A 20821-nucleotide genomic window follows, 5' to 3' on the forward strand; every position below is an offset into this window, starting at 1 on the left:
AATGACATTGTTCCAAAATAAGGTTGTGGTTATGTATATACAATCCTCTTAACATACTAAAAACATTGAATTGCATTCTTTAAATGCATTGTGTGGCATGTGAATTCTATATCAATAAAACAAAAATACATTTTTTAAAATGTGGAAAAGGTAGAATTTGAAATATACAGATAATCATCTCAGTGTGGTTCCTTAGAAAAATTTGGAACAAGTTATTTAACAGATGGTAGGAGAAATTTAGACAAGAATGTAGTGATCTTTGAAAATCTGTAGGCATCATTAACAACAACGTATATCCTTGACTCCTCTATTATTAGGCTTACTTTGTTAGTAGGAAAAGAAAATGGTATGGCAAATCAATGTAAGCTGTCATGATTTTAACAAAGCTTTTATTTCATGAAGTGCCCTAAGGTATATAAGTGTATGAGATTGGTTGACAATGTTACTGGGATCCACATATATTGAAAAAATATTCCTGAGACATGATGATTATTCATTCCATGTGTGTCTGGAATGAACTCTCTTAGAAAGTTTGATGATATATTCTATTATACTATAAAGAGTCAAACCAGCTCTACAGGCTGGAACACAGATTGTATTTTGTTGTTTGGAATATTTCTAAGAAATCCCAGATATCATACCAGTTTACCCATAAATATTTGAGTCTACATCTCTAGTGGGTAAGGACATTTTTTTTCACACTCACAATATTATTTCACTTAATAAGAATTAAAAATTTCTTAATACTATTTAATGTCCAGTTTATATTTAAATTTTCCAAGTTATGTAAACAAATATGTTTTTATAGAAAGATTTTGTTTGCATCAGGATCTTACAAGGTCCATATATTACATGTGACTATTGTATCTCTTAAGTATGTTTTAATCTGTCTATAACAGAATTTCCTAATTCTGAATTTGGCTTATTTTATCTTTCTGGTGTTCTATAGCTTGTTTTTTTCCTTATATTTTCTTTTTTTTAATTTTAATTTAATCTTTATTGTATTTTTTTCTGTTACCATTTAGTCCCCCTATACCCCCTCCCCCTGGCAACCATCACACTGTTGTCCATGTCCATGAATCCTTTCTCCTTTTTGCTCAATCTCTCCACTTGCTAACCTCCTCTCCCACTAGCTGTCATCTGCTCTCCATCTAGGAGTCTGTTTCTGTTTTGTTTGTTAGTTCCCTTTGTCCATGAGATTGCTCATATGAGTGAAATCATGTGGTGTTTACCTTTTTCTGATTGGCTTATTTCACTTAGCATAATGTTCTCCAGGTCCTCTTGCAAAGGATAAGATTTTCTTCTTTTATATGGCTGAGTAGTATTCCATTTTGTAAATGTCCCATAGTTGTTTTATCCATTCATCTGTTGATGGATGCTTAGGCTGCTTCCATATCCTGGAAATTGTAAATAATGCTGCAGTGAACATAGGAGTGCTTATGTTCTTTTGAATTAATGTTTACGGTGCCTTTGGGTATATTTCCAGAAGTGGGATTGCTGGGTCAAAAGGCAGATCCATTTTTAATTTTTTGAGGTATCTCCTTAATGCTTTCCACAATGGCTGCACCAATGTGCGTTCCCACCAACAGTGCAAAAGTGTTCCCCTTTCTCCACATCCTTACCAGCACTTATTGTTTGTTGATTTATTGATGATAGCCATTCTGACAGGTGTGAGATGCTATCTTATTGTGGTTTTAAGTTGCATTTCTCTGAGGATTACTGATGTTGAACATCTTTTTATATGTCTATTTGCCCTCTGTATGTCCTCCTTGGAGAAGTGTGTGTTCAGGTCCTTTGCCCATTTTCTAATTGGGTTGTTTGTTTGTTTGTTTGTTTGTGTTTTGGTGTTGAATTTTGTAAGTACTTTATATATTTTGGATATCAACCTCTTTTCAGATGTATGGGTGAATATATTCTCCCATTCTATGGGTTGTCTTTTTATTTGGTTGATGATTTCCTTTGCTGTGCAAAACCTTTTTAATTAGATATAATCACATTTGTTTATTTTTTCTTTTGTTTCCCTTGCCTGGGGAAATATATCTGATAAATATTGCTATGAGCAATGTCCAAGATTTTGCTGCCTATGTTTTCCTCTAGAATTTTTATGGTTTCAGATCTAACATTTAAGTCTTTGGTCTATTTTGAATTTATTCTTGTGGGTGGTGTAAGAAGGTGATCTAGTTTCATTTTTCTGCAGTTATCTGTCCAATTTTGGCAACACTATTTATTGAATAAACTATCTTTAGCTCATTGTATGTACTTGCTTTCTCTGTCTAATATTGACTATACTTTCCAGCTCTCTATTTTGGTTCCATTGATCTATGTGCCTGTTTTTATGCCAATACCATGCTGTTTTGATTACTGTGGCCTTATAGTATGGTTTGATATTAGGTAGTGTGATTCATCTGACTTTATTCTTTTTTCTCAGGATTGCTGTTGCTATGTGGGGCCTTTTGTGGTTACATGTAGATTTTTGAAATATTTGTTCTGGTTCTGTGAAATATGTCACTGGAATCTGGATAGGAATTGTGTTGAATCTATAGATTGCTTTGGGTAATATGGACATTCTAATGATGTTAATTCTTCCTATCCATGAACACCATATATGCTTATATTTATTTGTATCTTCTTCAATTTCTTTCTTCAGCATCTTATAATTTTCCATGTACAGGTCTTTTACATCCTTGGTTATGTTTATTCCTAGGTATTTTATTCTTTTTGAAACAATTGTGAATGGGATTGTTTTCTTGTTGTTTTTTTTTTTAACTACTAACCATTTTTATTTTATTTTTGAGGGAATTTTTTCATTGAGTTATTAGAGTTTTCTTATCAACTTATATGTACTCTTGTATTAAGGATAAAATTAACTGTCAGGTTTGTTATGCATAGTTCTGCGGGAGGTTTTTTTTTCTTTTCAAATTTTGTTCATAACATTTTTAGTTGTCAGAATTTTAAATTTTCTACATAATCTAGTCTAATGGTTATTTCCTGTATGATTTCCCTGTTTCTTAATTTATTTTTTCTTATTGTTGTTCAAGTTTAGTTGTTTCCATTTCCCCCATCCCACCCATCCCCACCTCCCACCCTCAATCCTACCCCGCTTTGGCTTTATCCATGTGTCTTTTATACATGTTCCTTGGATTGTTTTCTTAAATTCTGTTTCTGTTAGTTCATTATTGGCATATAAAAATGCAACTGATTTCTGGATATTAATTTTGTATCCTGCTACTTTGCTGAATTCATTTATCAGTTCTAGTAGTTTATTGTTGGAATCTTTGGGGTTCTCAATGTATAAATCGTATCATCTGCAAATAAAGACAGTTTTACTTCTTCCTTTCCTATTTGGGTGCGTTTTATTTCTCCTTGTTTGATTGCTGTGGGTAGGACTTTCAGCACTATGTTGAATAAGAGAGGTGAAAGCAGACATTCCTTTGTTGTTTCTGATCTTATGGGGAATGCTTGTAGTTTCTTAACCATTGAATATGATGCTGGCAGTGGGTTTGTCATATATGGCCTGTATTATGTTTAGGTATGTTCTCTCTAATCCTACTTTGCTGAGAGTTTTCATCATAAATGGGTGCTGGATTTTATCAAATGCTTTTTCTGCAGCTATTGATATGATCATGTGGTTTTTATCCTTTATTTTGTTTATGTGATAAGTCACATTTATTGATTTGTGAATGTTGTACCAAGCTTACATTCCTGGAATAAATCCCATTTGATCATGGTGTATGATCTTTTTGGTGCATTGCTGTATTTGGTTTGTTTATATTTTGTTGAGGATTTTAGCATCTAAGTTCATCAGGGGTATTGGCCTATAATTTTCTTTCTTTGTAGTGTCTTTATCTGGTTTTGAAATTAGGATAATGTTGGCCTAATAAAAAGAATTTGGGGTTCTTTTCTCCTCTTGAATTTCATGAAATAGTTTGAGAAGGAGAGGTGTTAGTTCTTGGAATGTTTGGTAAAATTCATCTCTGAGGCCATCTGGTCTAGGGCTTTTGTTTGTTGGGAGTTTTTTGATTACTGTTTATATTTCATTAGGTGTAATCTGTCTATTTGGAGTCTCTTGATTCTTCCTGATTTAGTTTTGGAAGATTGTACATTTCTAGGAATTTTTCCATTTCATCAAGGTTGTCCAGCTTTTTGGCATGTAATTGTTCATAATGTTTTCCTACAATCCTTTGTATTTCTTTGGTGTCAGTTGTTATTTCTCCTCTTTCATTCATGATTTTGTTTATATAGGTCTTTTTTTCTTGATGAGTATGGTTTAAGGTTTGTCAGTTTAGTTTATCTCTTTTCAAAGAACCAGCTTTTGGAGTTATTGATCTTTTTCATTGTTTTTTTTTTAGACTCTTTTTTTTCTGTTCTGATCTTTATTATTTTCTTCCTTCTATTCACTTTGGGTTTTGTTTGTTGTTCTTGTTGAAGTTCCTTTAAGTGTAAAGTTAGGTTGTTTATTGAAGCTTTTTCTTGTTTTTTTGAGATAGGCCTGTAATGCTATGAATTTCTCTCTTAGGATTGCTTTCCCAGTTCCACAGATTTTGGATTGTTGTGTCCTCATTTTCATTTGTTTCAAGGTGTCTTTTGATTTCTTCCTTAATCTCATTGTTGACTCATTCATAGTTTAATAATATGTTATTTAGCTTCCATGTCTTATAGAAGCCACCTCAATACCAAAAAAGAGTAACAAAAGATTTTGAACTAAATTTACTTTTTAAAGGATGTTCTTCCCTTGTTTCAAATTCCAAGTGCTATTTATCATCTTTAGAGCCAGTTTTGCTTAAATGCTTTACTTCATCAATCCAGTTCCATCTTCAAGGAAGTTCTCCTTTGTGATTTGTTCTATCTGCCAGCGTACATTTTTGAGCTTTTGAAAGTTGTTCTCTTTTTTATTTTTTTCTTACTTTCATGGGACTATATTAGGAGTTCCAACTAGATGATATTGCTTGTAGATGCTGGAAAATTAACGGGATAGTGATTCTCCATGAACTGCTCTTCACTGTCCTTGGCATATTTGAACAATGAGTAGGTCCTAGCAGTGTTGAGATTAACTTCCATGCTTCCTGTAACTTGGCTAATATGCTCTGATTTTCAGCTGAGGATATGGTCCTGTTAAAAAAAAAAAGCATTCATAGATGCAATTGGAGATACCTGGGGATATGTTTCTGTCTAGGAAATCTCTATTAAGGCTTTGGGGTCACCATTTTCACCCTATATTGAAATAAAACTAGACTTAACACCCAGAAACTTTCATCTCTTTCATATACAGAAAGAAATGAAAATCTCAGCTTTCCAGTTCCATCTCCTGGTTCTCATTGGCAGTCATCATGCACGTCCCCTGCATAATGTGAATGCACTTGTGACTATGGATGAATGGTACCTGTGACTATGAAGAGCAGGGGCCCTGAGACCTGGCCAGTTCCTGAGGTCAGGGTGTCCCTGCTCCACTCTCTCTGCTGCAGGAGGCACACCATTCATACCGCAGATGACAGTCATGCACAGAGAGATGTACAAAAATAATATAGAGTAGCATATTAGGCACTATGATAAAATATGTACTGGAAAGAAAGGAGAGGTTACTTTTCTCTGAGGAGGAACAGCAGCAACACAGGTGTAGATGGAAGACATAACTTCTCCTGGAGCCTGGTAAACTAACATTTACTACTACAGAACTCTGTCCTCATTCTTGGTTTATCTCCTGGCCCCATTTCACCAGCAGCTAAAACACAAACGTTTCCCTCCCTCCCTCCCTCCTTTCCTCCCTCCCTTTTCTTTCCTTCCTTCCTTCCCTCATTCCTTTTTCCCTTCCTTCCATTCTTTTCCTCCTTCCTTACCTCCCTTTCTCTATTTTTTTTGTAAAAAAGTGATATGTATATCAACAAATTATGATTCAGTAGCAGTTACATTAAATTTTTCTGTTGGGCAAGATGTTATAGGTAAACTCAGACTTTGTATTGTTAAAAGAAAATCTGATGTTGTTTAGAGTAGTAGTATGCTGGCACACGTTTAGCAATAATGTACCTTTCATCCGGGTTCCCTCATATGAACCTTCCTCTAGGTGGCAGAGTTACTTCTTTTGAATGGAGCTGATCCACTTCTTAGAAGTGACAGTGAAAAGTGTGCTTGGGATGAGGCCAAAGAAGCACGTATGAAGCGTCTTCTTGAGAAATATGTTCCTAAACACCAGAAACATCTTATTTCAAGTAAGATTAAACTGTTTGTTATATCTGTTAGTGTCAGTAGAAAGTTACAGAAATTGAATTTAGAATTATATAAATTAAATTTGTTTTCCTTGTAAGTTTTGAGAAAATCCACTCAGTAGTGTCCTTGCTCCATTCCTTTAATAAAGCAGACTGACTTATTTACAAATACACATAAGTGAAGGACTCTTAAAAGAAAAAGAAAGGTAATAGCAAATGTACTTTTCCTCGGGTTGTGCACAGCAAATGGTTAAGAAAACTTCTATAAAGTTCTGACACTCCCCATAATTCCTTTGGCTGAATAGCACGATGTGATATAAATTATATTTGGCTGTATCTTTGTCAGTGAATATAGCCAAGGTTGTTTATTTCTATTCCCTAAGAATCTTTTCTAATGGCTATACTTTTGCCCTCTCATCAATTACACTTTTAAATTGAACTACAAAAAAACTTGATCTGCAGGTGTCAATAAAAAGATTATATAAGAATAATTTTTTAAAGAATAATTTAAAAATGGCATATTCTTTATGTTCTCCTTAATGCACCTATTATATTTTTTAATAAAAAAATATATTTTGCAGGAGCCAACCTAACAGGCAGAATTTCTAAGAGTCTGGAAGCAAGATGAGCCTTTTATTTCCTCTCGGTTTTAAGAATCTACATGAGCTAGTATTACCAACTTCCTTAATGCATCACTGCATTTCTCTGCTCAAAACCCTGCAGTGGTCCCCATTTAATCTAGAAGCAATGCCAGGATCCTCCCAATGGCCTAGCAGCCAATGTGCCAGTTAACCTCTTCTCCTACCAGCCTCTACCTCTGTCACTTGACTTCAGTCACACTGGCCTCCTTGCTGTTCCTCAGATATCCTCCCCTATCTCCTCCGGTCTTAGTTTAAAAGTCATCTTCTGACCGAGGCCTGAACCATCCTACTTAATATCACAGACTGCCTTTTTCCTACCCTCACTGTATTAGTTATTTGCCACTATTCAACAAAACTTAGCATCTTTAAACAACATTTAATATCTCTCACAGTTTCTGAGAGTTAGAAATCTGAAAGCAGTTCAGTTCAGTGGTTTCGTATCTGAGTCTCTCATAGGCTGCAGTCAAGCTAACAGTGAGGGTTGCAGTCATCTCAATGCTCACTATGGCAGGAAAAGCCACTTTCCAGCTCACATGATTATTGGCAGGCCTCAGTTCCTTACTGGTTGTCAGTTGGTGGCTTCAGTTACTTGCCACATAGCTTTTCCATAAGGCTGCTCACAGCCTGATAGCTGGCTCAGAGCAAGTAATCGAGGAGAAAATGCACTCAAGACAAAGCCACAGGCTTTTTATAACTTAATCTTGGAATTGATATACAGTTTCTTTTGACATATTTTATTTGTTAGAAGTGAGTCACTCAGTCTGGCCATACTCACAGGTAGCAAAATTAGGCTCCACCTCTTGAAAGGAAGGGTATCAAAAATTTTATGAATGTATTTTTAGAACTACCACACACCAGTCCCTCTTACCCTACTGTATTTATCCTTTTTCCATGGCATTTAACACTATCCTACACATTGGACAATTGCTTATTTTTTATTTTTGGTCTTCCCCCACTAGAATCTAAACTCTATAAAGGAAAAGATCTTTGTTTTGTCTAGTAATAAATACTAAAGTGCCATGTACATAGTAAGCATTCAGTAAATATTTGTTGAATAAGTTGTGTTTGAGTCCTTTGAAACCAAACAAAACAAATTCTTTTCATTTAAGAGATATGTGTGCTTCATTCACTTTTACCGAACTATATATTAATAGAATTTTCCCCAAGAGGTAATTGTTCGAATGCTATGGACTGAGGCATTTGGTCCTTAGTCCTTAGAAACTAAGGACTTAGTCCTGGATCAAAACACCCTACTTTTATAATAAAGAGATAACTTCATGATAGTTAAAGCCACCAAGATTCAATTAATAAATAGTTCTTTACAACAAAAGACTTCTTTCTGGTAGCCCAATCTTACTGGAAAATAAGAGGAACAAACTGAACCTTATTAAGTAAACATTAGGAAATGATGGTAATTCAAATAATTTATTAAATGACTTTTGCCTTATAAAAGTGGCTTTCATACAGTTAAATGTCTGGATATATCTGTGGAGAACATAAAAATACTGAGCTCAGTGTTCATTTTTAGTATTTTTTTAGTCTATTTTGCTTTATCCACAGAAATGTTTTTAGATCCCTCAAGATAGTATTTGGTTTCTGATAAATATGGAAATTCTAGTAATGTTATTTGTGTAAATTTTAATAGAAAATATTTTCATAATTTTACTTATTCTACCTGGTTTTCTCATGGCAAGGGACTTGGTGGGTTTAGAAGTCTAGAGACTGACCAGTGGAGGCTATTTTCTTTGATTTCCCTCTCTCTTTTTTTACAGCTCAAAAGCACAGCATTGGCCCATTAGATGTAGAGGATACACACCAGCACAAGGTATATGTCTGTTTAGCAATAAACATTTTCATAGAATTCACCTATTTATTTTTATACATCATCAAAGGGGAAAGAAAGATTGCTGAGGCATGCATTAAGAACAGTGACTTCACCTTTGCTTTTAAGATACTTTGGAATAATTACATGAGAATCAGAGGGTTCTGGGCCATAAATTTGGGAAGCAGTAAATGTAGCATATCTGGATACAATGATGTATTGGCAGACATTTGCTTTCTCCTGCTCTTCATGGAGCCCTGAGGTTTATCAACCATGTCAAATTTCCTCTGGCCTAAACACAGTACAAGGGTCAAAGACATTGATCTATCCCTTCAAACTTTATATGGTGGACAGTTACTCTTTATTTGGTGCTTCAGTTGTGGTGAGTGACAGGAAGCACTGTTCTTGTTTTAATCTTAGCCCACAATAATTTTTCCATACAGACCAATTTGGGAGCATATCCATCTTCTGGTTTTTAAATCCCTTCTGCTGCTGCCCTACCCATAGTCTCTCCAAGATAGCAGAGGTAGAAACTTCCTTAATTCAAGTTCTATTTGTATAACAATTAGGAAAGAAGGTATTTCTAATGCATTCTTGTAAAGTTTCCTTTATAAGGAAACTATATAAGTTCCCTTTATAAGGAAACTTTTATCTGATTATTTCAAGAGCCTATAAAAATCAAGTAGATTAAGATTTTTTATTATATTTAGTAAGGTTGCTTGAGCTAAAATACTGGCAAAAAATAGAAATTTGCAGCAGAAAATAAAGATTAGTACACATACTGAGTCTATTGTGTATGTTTTTCTTCTATTAGTCTACTTTTCTAAAGAATCAGGTTGTGTATATCTCAGCAGACCCTATGGTTAAATTAAATTATAAAATTGAGTGGAATAATAGTTTAATTTATGAACAATCCAGAATGAATTGAGTATAGAACTACAGCTGAAAATTAAAGCTAACTATATATTTTGTTTCTATAGAAACCAAAATTCAGTTCTAAAAATTGCATGGGATTTGTTTGTGATGAAAATTCCAACAGACAGAAGCTAGAACATGTAAAAGATAATGACGGAAGCAAAGAAGGTTTAATTATAAAGAAAGAAGATATATATGAACATTACCCAAAAGATTCCAAAAGCATTCAATTTGATAACTCCAAGCAAAAGCAATCAACTGTTAACCAAACATACTCTACAGGACTCAGAAAAGACAGTCTCCATAGTGTCAAAAATCCCAGCACAAATGTGTCTAAATATAAAGGAAGAAAAAATGCACAACAAAAAAGCATTCAAGTGTATAATGCAATCCAAGAAAGCAACCCAAGAAAGGCAGTAGCTATCTCTTCTTCTAGAAGTTGTAGTAGATTCGTCACTCGTAAGCAACATGTTCTCCAAACCCTTGATGACATTCCAGAAGAGCCATGTGAACCTTTTAGGCCAGCTCTGTTGGGCCCAAAAAATGAATTAGAAAACAATATTGAGGTTTGTTCCACTCCCAAAGAGATACATACCCAGAGCTTGGATTTATCAGAAAATCAAGAAATTCAATCCTTTGAATTAGAATCCAGTGACCAAGCTAAAGCCATATCTTTCTCAGGACATTCTTTACATAAAGAAACCAAATTACCAATTGTTACTACAGATCAGCAGCCTCATAGTCACCAAGAACAACAGCACATTAGTCCTTATAAATCTCATGAAAACAGTAACTTGGATGCAAAAAAAGAGGGCCTTAATAAGTGGGAAAATTCTACTAATGATGTTCATGGTGATTGCTGTACCTCTGAGAAGAGTGTACCGTCTAAAAAGGTGATATGTTCTACAGGTTGCAAAAAGCACCATAATTACAAAGAGAATATAACAACTAGAGAAGGAATGGATGTTCAACAATTTTTACCTTCTGAAGACCATTTTTCACAAGAAAATAAATTAAAATCAGGCAGCCTAAGCATACTTCCACAACAGGAAGCTGTTAATTTTTCCAATTCAGATAATATAGCAGTTTCTGAACCACATGTGACAAATTATCAATGCTGCATGTATGGAACTTCTTTTGATCACTCACATGGGAATCCTGAGCATACTTCCTTGGTTTGTACAAGAACACTTTCAACACATGAAGTTTCAAAGTTGACTAGTCATGTGGAGCAGTTCAAAAGGCCTCAGGATTGTTGTAGCCCCCGAGTACCAGCTGCTTTAATGAATCAAACAGATACACATATTGTGGAAAGAGTGAATAAGAAAGAAGATGCTATAAGGAATTACAGTGACAAAGGTCAAAAAACAAATTCTTCAAGTGAGTCTTTATCCACATTTGTCCATTCTCAAGTAATAGAAACAACTAAAGTTGAAAATAGGAGACAGGACCTTCCAGGGAGTGAAATCATACATAATATAGATTTTCATTCCACTGACAATATGAATAAAGAATTGACCAACATCTCACAAGCTAGTCAAAGAGAAGAGAAGGAAATTTCTCCCAAACCAGGTATTAGTAATATTGCTAGATTTGTACACATTTCCTATAGATTTACTTATTTTATAGAAATTTTCAACTGAATTTCACTCAACTTATGACCAAACTGACAAGAGTTAGGACATGTGAACTACAATTTGGGGATGCTGTTAGTAATAGTGTTTGCTTTGTCAAACCATTCTTCAAAGACAGTTGTTAAATTGATATTGATAGAAGTTAATAGACAGTATTTATATCAATTTTATGTTTATGTTTAGTATAGACTTATCTTAGGAAACTTAACATTTTCAAAGCAGGAAATTGTTAGCTCCAACGATTTTAACAATTCACTGAATTCCCATCAGAATTTCATTCAGCAAATTAATTTACATTTGTTATATAAAAACATTTTTAAAGTATTTCATTCCCTTAGAAAGAAAATAGTCTAGCTAGGAACAGAAACTGGGAACAGTTATATGACTAGACTTTTTTCTTGAAGTTTCCTTAATGTAACCATTAAGGAGAACTACCACACTGCTACTGCAAAATGATTGTTTTTCAGTTGAGGAATTAACTAATATCAGTGGAGATGAAAACACTATGAGAAATTGTGAAGGAAAAAAAAATAAAACAGATTCAGAAATTCTTATACCTGCTAACATCCAAGAACACTATGAAGTTCAGAATTTCAAGAAAAGACAAAATTTCTCGAAAGCTGCCTGCAGCCAAGGTTTGTGTTCTTGTCCTTTTATAGGTAAAGGTTTACGTGGCCAAGCCCAGAAATCCATTCTACTTCAGGATATTTCTAAACTTTCAGATTTACTTGTTTATTTTTTTAGTCATTCACTAAGTTACAAGATTATTTCAGCTTTAGTTTTAGATGGTTTTACCATAAAGCATCGCTTGAGAATCCATTAGTCTTCAGATACGTTCTTATGATATTTCTGCCTCTGACTTCTAATTTGATATTTTAGCGGAGATAAATAGCACGAATATTGAGTGTGGGCGGTGGGGATGAACTGTGTCACATCTCATAGCTACATCCATTGAGCCCTTTTTAAAAAGGCAAAAGATTTATGCGATCTGAAGAGAAACAAGAGTGTACACTGAGCCCTTTTAACATAAGGAAATATTTTAAAGCATAGCCACTAGTTTCTTTGTATCACAGGAAATAACTATGTGTGTTTGACAGTATGGACAAGCTAACTACCCTTTTATACTCCTTGGAGCTAGTTATGTGGTGAACAATATGCTGGACCACTTCAGTTAGTGTAGCTTCCGCTCGTTCTTCCGCCATCTTGAATCTCTGCAGATGTAATTTAGATCTTGAGATGAGATCATTCTAAATTATTCAGTGGGCCCTGAATGTAATTACAAGTGTCTTCATTTAAAAAAAATAACCTGAAAATTTGAGACACACAGGAAAGGAGATGATGATGTGAAGATGGAGTCAGGAGCAATGTAGGCAAATTCAAGGGAGTCAGAGAATGCTGATATGCATCAGAAGTTGGAACAATCAAGGAAGGATTGTTCCTTAGAGCTTCTAGAGGGAATGTGACCCTGCTGACCTCTTGGTTTTGGACTTCTGGTCTCCAGAACTATGAGATAATAAATTTCTGTTGTGTTTCATCTGTCTCTTTTTTTTTAGAGCACAGTGCCTGAATAAGTATATTTTTTATTGAACTAATAAATTGAACTATCCAAAAGAGGAGAATTCCAAATACCCCTGGTACTTCCCTAACACAAAGGCCAGCTTACCTCTTGATCACCCACGGGTGAATTCTACCAAGCCCTGAGTTCTGCTGCACTTCCCTAACCCTCCACAGATTTCCATTCTGCATTTCAGTTTCTCTCATAGTAAAAAATTAACATGTATTTGTAGAAAAACTCCAGTATAAAAGAGACATCAAAGTGATCTGAATAGACCAAAGGAACCCAGAAGAAACAGAAATAATGCAAGAATCAGGATATCACTAAAACTTTTTTAAAAGTGCATAGAAAAAAGGAACAGAGAACAATACAGAGAGAGCCCTTAATAATATGTTAAAAATATAACAGCAGAAAGGTTTTTCAAAAATATAGATCTTGGGAGGGAAGATGGCGGCTTTACTCTAGGCAGCGTTTTTCTCGGCTTCTGTGAAGAGGGGGGAAACTCGCGGATTGGTGGAGAGACAGAGCAAGTGGGCTGGGTTGCCGAATCACTTTTGAAAGCAGGACATCAGAAATTATTGCACTCACTGGAAAACCAGACGGTAAGCAGTCTGATACAGGACAAAAGGGGCCCAGGGAGCAGCGCGGGGTCTGGGGGTGTGCAGACCCCAGGCCCGCCAGTGCTCCGGGCTCTGCCCCAGGGCTCCCTGGAGAGGGAAGCTGCTGCTCCCTCCCTCCCCCAAATACGGGGGTGAGAAACCCCAGGGGAGAACGGGTTGCTAGAAGGAACAGATTGGCCAGTTGGACTGAGAAAAAATCGCCCAGGGAATATGAACAGCCGTCCAGAGACCGAGGAGAAGTGAGAGCCTCTAGCCGACTGGACCAGGGCATCTCTAGCCCAGTGGAAGTGCAGATCGGTGGAGAGCACAAGCCGGCCGCGCTAGGCTCGTGCCCCATAGGGAGGCTGGAATCTCGCGCTGCGATCCTGGAATCTCGCCTTGCGATACCGGGAGGGGCGTGGTGCTGGGTGCATAACTGCAGTGGTGGCTCAGAGATTTCCAGCCAGCCTGACCGAGGGAGCCGGGAAAGGCGCCAACATCCAGTCGGAGTACGGTGAGGCGGGAACACGGAGCTGGAAACGGCTGGGCTCGCGCACCATCGTCGGGAAGACTGACTCTTGCGCACCAGTGTGTGCGGGGGCGCCCAGGGTACCTGACAGACTTGCTGAGATCTGGTTGTGAAGAGAGAAGCATTTCAAAGGCCCCTCAGCCAGCTGAAGCCAGCAAGAGCAGAAAAACTGGTCTGGCCAGTTAGAAACCAACAAGAGGTTTTTTTTTGTTTGTTTGTTTGGTTCTGGTTTTGTTTGGTTTCTCTGGCTGTTGTTGGTTGATTGATTTTATCTTGTGTTTTATGTGACTTTTTTTTCTATTCTTATTATTTTTATCTTACAATCCCTTATGTTTCTCTTCCTTTCAACCTAATATTATTCTTTCCACTCCAAATTTATCTCTCCTGCACTACATCTTCTGCTTTTCTTTCCTTTTTTTAATCTTGCAAGTTACTGTAAATTTGTATTATCTTTTTTCTCACTTTTCTGACATTTTTTATTTTAATAATATTTTGGTATTCTTTTTCTTTCTCTATAATCCTCTTTGCTTGGCTGGTTATACTGTCATTTGATAGGTTCCCCCTGGTATCTCAGTCACAAGGTGTTGATAAGTTACTGTCCTTCATCTGTGTTCCATTAACACACCTCTCAAGGTTCTATACTCTTTATTCTTGTTATCTAGACCTCATCGATTCTGCCACAAGACTGTCACTTTACTATTACTGCTAGTAAGACCTAGCCTATACAATTGTAAATGCTTCTTAATGCCCCTACCTGATCTCAGCCCACTTTGCAATTTTCTGAACTATACTATTGTGGGGGTTGTCTCTATTCTTGAACTCACTACTCTTATATACTAATCTTTAGTCCAACCCTACCTTAGAAGCTGACCTCCCACAGCTTCACAGCTTTCTAGATCCAACTAACAATCCTCTCAGCCCTAATAAGAGTCTTACCTTCTTTCCATCCTTTCTAAAACGTGGATAGTGGGGTGGAGGATCACGGTTAACACTATAAGGAGCCAAAGGATAACCCATCTCTTCTCTACTGGCTGCTAAAGTAAATATCATAGTATACTGTCTTGCTGTTTTAGACCATTTTGCCTTACTCCTCCAACTGATCCCAAAAAAGAGTAGGGGGAAGCTGTGAACACCAGGATACATGAAGGAGATTGCACCACTGAAACACACAAATATTCTATCACAGAAGTTCACACCATAATTACAGGGAATCAGAACAGTTCAAATTAACAAACAAGAAGAAAAAAGAAGAAACCCATGAACAATGAGAAAACAAAGAAACAACCCCCCAACTGAAGGGAAACGAGGAAGCCTCAGGAAAAATGCTAAATGAAATAGAGGCAACTCAACTATCAGATAGTGAGTTCAAAACAATGATTACCAGGAAGTTCAATGAACTCACAATGAGCTTTCAGAAATTAGAGGGAAACTACATCAATCTCACTGCAAACTATATAAACATGAAAAAGGAAATAGAAACTCTCAACAAAGGTCAAGAGGAAATGAAGAATACAATTTCTGAACTGAAGAACACAGTAGAAGGAATGAAAAGCAGGATTGATGAAGCAGAAGATCGGATTAGCAAGCTGGAGGACAAAGTAGAAAACAGCATCCAGAAAGAGCAAGAAAAGGAAAAAAGGCTCAGAAAGAATGAGGAGGGATTAAGAGAAATGCAAGACAATATGAAACGTAATAATATCCGTATAATAGGGATACCAGAAGGAGAAGAAGAAGAGCAAGGGATCAAAAACCTAGTTGAACAAGTAATGAAGGAGAACTTCCCTAATTTGACGAGAGAAAAAGTCACACAAATCCAGGAAACACAGAGAGTCCCAATCAAGAGGAACCCAAAAAGAGACCCACCCCAAGGCACATCATAATTAAAATGACAAAATTTCAAGACAAAGAGAGAATCTTAAAGGCAGCAAGGGAGAAGAAGGAAGTAACATACAAGGGAGCCCCAATAAGGCTAACAGCTGACTTCTCAATGGAAACACTTCAAGCCAGAAGAGAATGGCAAGAAATACTCCAGGTAATGAGAACCAGAGGTCTGCAACCAAGGCTACTATATCCAGCAAGGCTCTCAATCAAGATAGAAGGCCAAATAAGAAGCTTCCCAGACAAAAGAAGTCTAAAAGAATACACCTCAACCAAACCAGCTCTGCAAGAGATTCTAAAAGGACTGCTTTAAGGAGGAGAGAAGAAAGAGAGAGAGAGAGAGAGAGAGAGAGGGGAACACACGTACATAAAAGACAATGAATAAGTACCTATCAATAATAACCTTAAACATAAATGGATTAAATGCTCCAATCAAAAGACATAGAATAGCTGATTGGATAAGAAAAAATGACCCACATATCTGCTGTCTACAAGAGACCCACCTCAGGATAAAAGACCTACACAGGCTGAAAGTGAAGGGCTGGAAACAAATCTTCCAAGCAAATGGACAGGAAAAAAAAGCTGGGGTAGCAATACTCATATCAGACAAAATAGACTTCCAAAAAAGGTCCATAAAGAGAGACCCAGAAGGCCACTTCATAATACTCAAGGGAAGAATCCATCAAGAAGACATAAATATTGTAAATATATATGCACCCAACATAGGAGCACCCAAATACATAAAGAAAATCTTAGAGGACTTCAAGAAAGATATGGACAGCAACACAATTATAGTGGGAGATTTTAACACCCCACTATCAAAAATGGACAGATCTTCCAAACAAAATATCACCAAAGATATTGTGGCATTGAACAATACCCTTGATGAAATGGGACTTTACTGATATATACAGAGCCCTCCATCCAAAAGAAGCTAAATATACATTCTTTTCAAATGTACACGGAACATTCTCAAAGATAGACCACATGATAGGACACAAAACAAGCCTCAAGAATTTCAAGAAAATTGAAATCATACCAAGCATTTTCTCAGACCACAAGGGACTGAAGCTAGAAACCAACCCAAAGGAAAAAAAAAACAAAAACACTCAAAATCATGGAGATTAAATAGCATGCTATTAAACAATGAATGGGTCAAGAATGATATTAGGGAAGAAATCAAAAGGTTTCTGGAAACAAATGAAAACGAACTCACAACAACCCAAAACTTTTGGGACACAGCCAAGGCAGTCCTGAGAGGGAAGTTCATAGTGATACAGGCCCACCTAAAAAGGTTAGAAACATTCCAAACAAACAACCTAACCCTACGTCTACAAGAACTCGAGGAACAACAACAAAGGCAGCCCAGAGCAAGCAGAAGGAAGGAAATAACCAAGATCAGAGCAGAATTAAATGAGATAGAGACTAAAAGCACAATTCTAAGGATCAATGAATCCAAGAGCTGGTTCTTTGAAAAGATAAACAAAATCGACAAGCCTTTAAGCAGACTCATCAAGAAAAAAAAGAGAAGACCCAAATAAACACAATCAGAAATGAAAGAGGAGAGATTACAACAGATACCACAGAAATACAAAGGATTGTAAGAAATTACTACAAAGAGCTGTATGCCAAGAAATTTGAAAACCTAGATGAAATGGACAACTTTCTAGAAAAATATAATCTTCCAAAACTCAATGAAAAAAGAAGCAGAAAGCCTGAACAGACCAATAACAACAAAAAGAAATTGAAGCAGTAATCAAAAAACTCCCAACACACAAAAGCCCGGGACCAGATGGTTTCACAGGAGAATTCTACAAAGCATTTAAGGAAGAGCTAACCCCTATCCTTCACAGACTATTCCAAAAAATGCAAAAAGATGGGAGTCTCCCAAACTCTTTTTATGAGGCCAACATCATCCTAATTCCAAAACCAAATAAAGACACAACAAAGAAAGAAAACTTCAGGCCAATATCACTGATGAACATTGACGCTAAAATCCTCAACAAAATACTGGCAAACTGCATCCAACAATACATTAAAAAGATTATACACCATGACCAAGTGGGATTCATTCCAGGGATGCAAGGATGGTTCAATATTCGCAAGTCAGTAAATGTAATACATCACATAAACAAAAGCAAAGACAAAAACCACACGATCATATCAATTGATGCAGAAAAAGCATTTGACAAGATACAGCACCCATTCATGATAAAAACACTCGGCAAACTGGGAATAGAGGGAGCATTCCTCAACATAATAAAGGCCATATATGAGAGACCTTCAGCCAACATCATTCTCAATGGGCAAAAATTAAAACCTTTTCCATTAAGATCAGGAACAAGACAAGGCTGTCCACTTTCACCACTTCTATTCAATATAGTACTGGAAGTTTTAGCCACAGCAATCAGACAAGAAAAAGAAATAAAAGGCATTCAAATCGGAAAGGAGGAAACAAAACTGTCACTGTTTGCAGATGACATGATCGTATACATAGAAAATCCTATAGACTCTACCAAAAAACTGCTTGACCTAATAAATGAATTTGGCAAAACAGCGGGATACAAAGTCAATATCCAGAAATCAAAGGCATTTCTATACACCAACAATGAAACAGCAGAAGCAGAGATCAAGGAAAAAATCCCATTTGAAATAGCAAAAAGAAAAATAAAATATCTAGGAATAAACCTAACCAAAGAGGTAAAAGACCTGTATTCAGAAAAACTACACAACACTGAAGAAAGAAATCAAGGAAGACACAAACAAATGGAAACATATACCGTGTTCATGGATTGGAAGAATTAATATCATCAAAATGTCCATACTACCCAAAGCAATTTACACATTCAATGCAATTCCTATTAAAGTACCAATGGCATATTTCACAGACATAGAACAAGCACTTCAAAAATTTATATGGAATTATAAACGACCCGAATAGCTGCTGCAATTTTGAGAAAGAAGAGTAAAGTAGGAGGGATCACAATACCCGACACTAAACTATATTACAAGGCTACTGTAACTAAAACAGCCTGGTACTGGCATAAAAACAGGCACATAGACCAACGGAACAGAACAGAGAGCCCAGAAAGAAGCCCAAGTCTCTATGGTCAATTAATATTTGACAAAGGAGGCAGCAACATAAAATGGAGTAAAAATAGCCTCTTCAAAAAATGGTGTTGGGAGAACTGGACAGCCACGTGCAAAAAAAATGAAACTTGAGCACCAACTTACACCACATACAAAAAATAAATTCAAGGTGGATAAAAGACTTAAATATAAAACATGACACCATTAAAGTCCTAGAGGAGAACGTAGGTAGGAAAATCTCAGATATTTCACGAAGAAACTTTTTTACTGACGTGTGCCCTAGAGCAAGGGACATAAAGGAAAGAATAAACAAATGGGATCTCATCAAAATTAAAAGCTTCTGCACAGCTAAAGAAAACAGTATCAAAATTAAAAGAGAACCAACTGTATGGGAAAACATATTTGCCAATGACACCTCAGACAAGGGTTTAATCTCCAAAATATATAAAGAACTTATGAACTAACAGCATAGTAACAACGACTGCACTCTAAGAAGACAAGGAATCCAATTAAAAAGTGGGCAGAGGACTTGAACAGACACTTCTCCAAGGAGGACATACAGAAAATCCAAAGACACATGAAACGATGTTCAATATCGCTAGCTATCAGAGAGATGCAAATTAAAACCACAATGAGATACCACTTCACACCAGACAGAATGGCCATCATAAACAAAGCAACAAACAACAAGTGTTGGAGAGGTTGTGGAGAAAAGGGGACCCTAGTGCACTGCTGGTGGGACTGCAGACTGGTACAACCACTATGGAAAGCAGTATGGAACTTCCTCAGAAAACTAAAAATGGATCTGCCTTTTGACCCTGCAATTCCACTGCTCGGACTCTATCCTAGGAATACTAAAACACCAATTCAAAAGAACCTATGCATCCCAATGTTCATAGCAGCACAATTTACAATAGCTAGATGCTGGAAGCAACCAAGATGCCCATCAGTAAATGAATGGATCAAAAAACTATGGTACATTTACACAATGGAATTCTAGGCAGCAGGAAGAAAGAAGGAGCTCCTACCCTTTGCAACAGCGTGGATGGAGCTGGAAAACATTATGCTAAGCGAAACAAGCCAGGCAGTGAAAGAGAAATACCATATGATCTCACCTTTAACAGAAACCTAAATAACAAAACAAAGAAACAAGCAAAATATAACCAAAGACACTGAAATAGAGGACAGGCTGATGGTGACCGGAGGGGAGAGAAGAGGGAATTTAAGGGGACAGTGGGAAGGGTTCACAGGAACAAACTTAAAGGACACATAGTCATAGACTAAGGGGAGGGTGGTAATGGGAGGGAAGTGGGGAGGGTGGGAGGGGGGACTGGATTGGGAGTAAAAAGGAGAAAACTATTTGAACAATGATTAAAAAATAATAATAATAATAAAAAATATATAGATCTCTATAACAGAGTTGGAAGGCAAAACTTTCCAAGTTTCCTATTAAAAATAAATAGAAAACTGGAAAATAAGGAGAAAAGAAAATTAGAAGCTCACTCCAAGATATCCAGAGAGAAAGAACAGTGAAAATAGGAAAGAAAATCATTAAAGAAATTATACAAGAAATAAAGGACAGAAGTTTTCATATTGAAAGGACCCACTAAGTGTCTAGTGCAATAAACAAGACATCTCTCTGTGAAAGCTCGGAGGAAAAATAAAGAGAAGATCTAAAAAGCATCTAGAGAGGAAAAACCAGCCCATGTAAAAAGGTACAAACAGCTGAGTATTTCTTAATGACATTACATTTATTAATAAACAATTATTAATACTTTATTACATATAAAATATAATGCTGTTTAGAAATACTCAGCCTTAAATGCAGTAGATTTTATAAAGAATTTTAGTGTGCTTCCATTTTCTGCCCTATTTTGTTATTTTCAAATTTCAGTTAAATGCCGTTGAAATTTATGACAATAATAACATTGAGCAGTTTTTTAGTTTTTACCCCAAAA

At 36.3% G+C, this 20821-nt stretch overlaps 1 protein-coding gene and 1 pseudogene across 1 annotated transcript in view; one reads left to right on the forward strand and one right to left on the reverse strand.

Moving 5' to 3' along the window:
- ANKRD31 (ankyrin repeat domain 31) overlaps positions 1–20821 on the forward strand; it is a 119241-nt gene that overhangs the window by 55123 nt on the left and 43297 nt on the right. The window contains exons 12-15 of the mRNA XM_045848253.1: positions 6059–6203; positions 8614–8666; positions 9644–11156; positions 11680–11847. Coding sequence (XP_045704209.1) covers positions 6059–6203; positions 8614–8666; positions 9644–11156; positions 11680–11847 — 1879 coding nt within the window. The remainder of the gene's footprint in view (positions 1–6058; positions 6204–8613; positions 8667–9643; positions 11157–11679; positions 11848–20821) is intronic.
- On the reverse strand, positions 4752–5129 carry LOC123824848 (annotated as a pseudogene).

The sequence above is a fragment of the Phyllostomus hastatus genome, unplaced genomic scaffold, assembly GCF_019186645.2.
Source record: "Phyllostomus hastatus isolate PE091 unplaced genomic scaffold, TTU_PhHast_1.1 phas_contig_58, whole genome shotgun sequence".
NCBI lineage: Eukaryota > Metazoa > Chordata > Mammalia > Chiroptera > Phyllostomidae > Phyllostomus > Phyllostomus hastatus.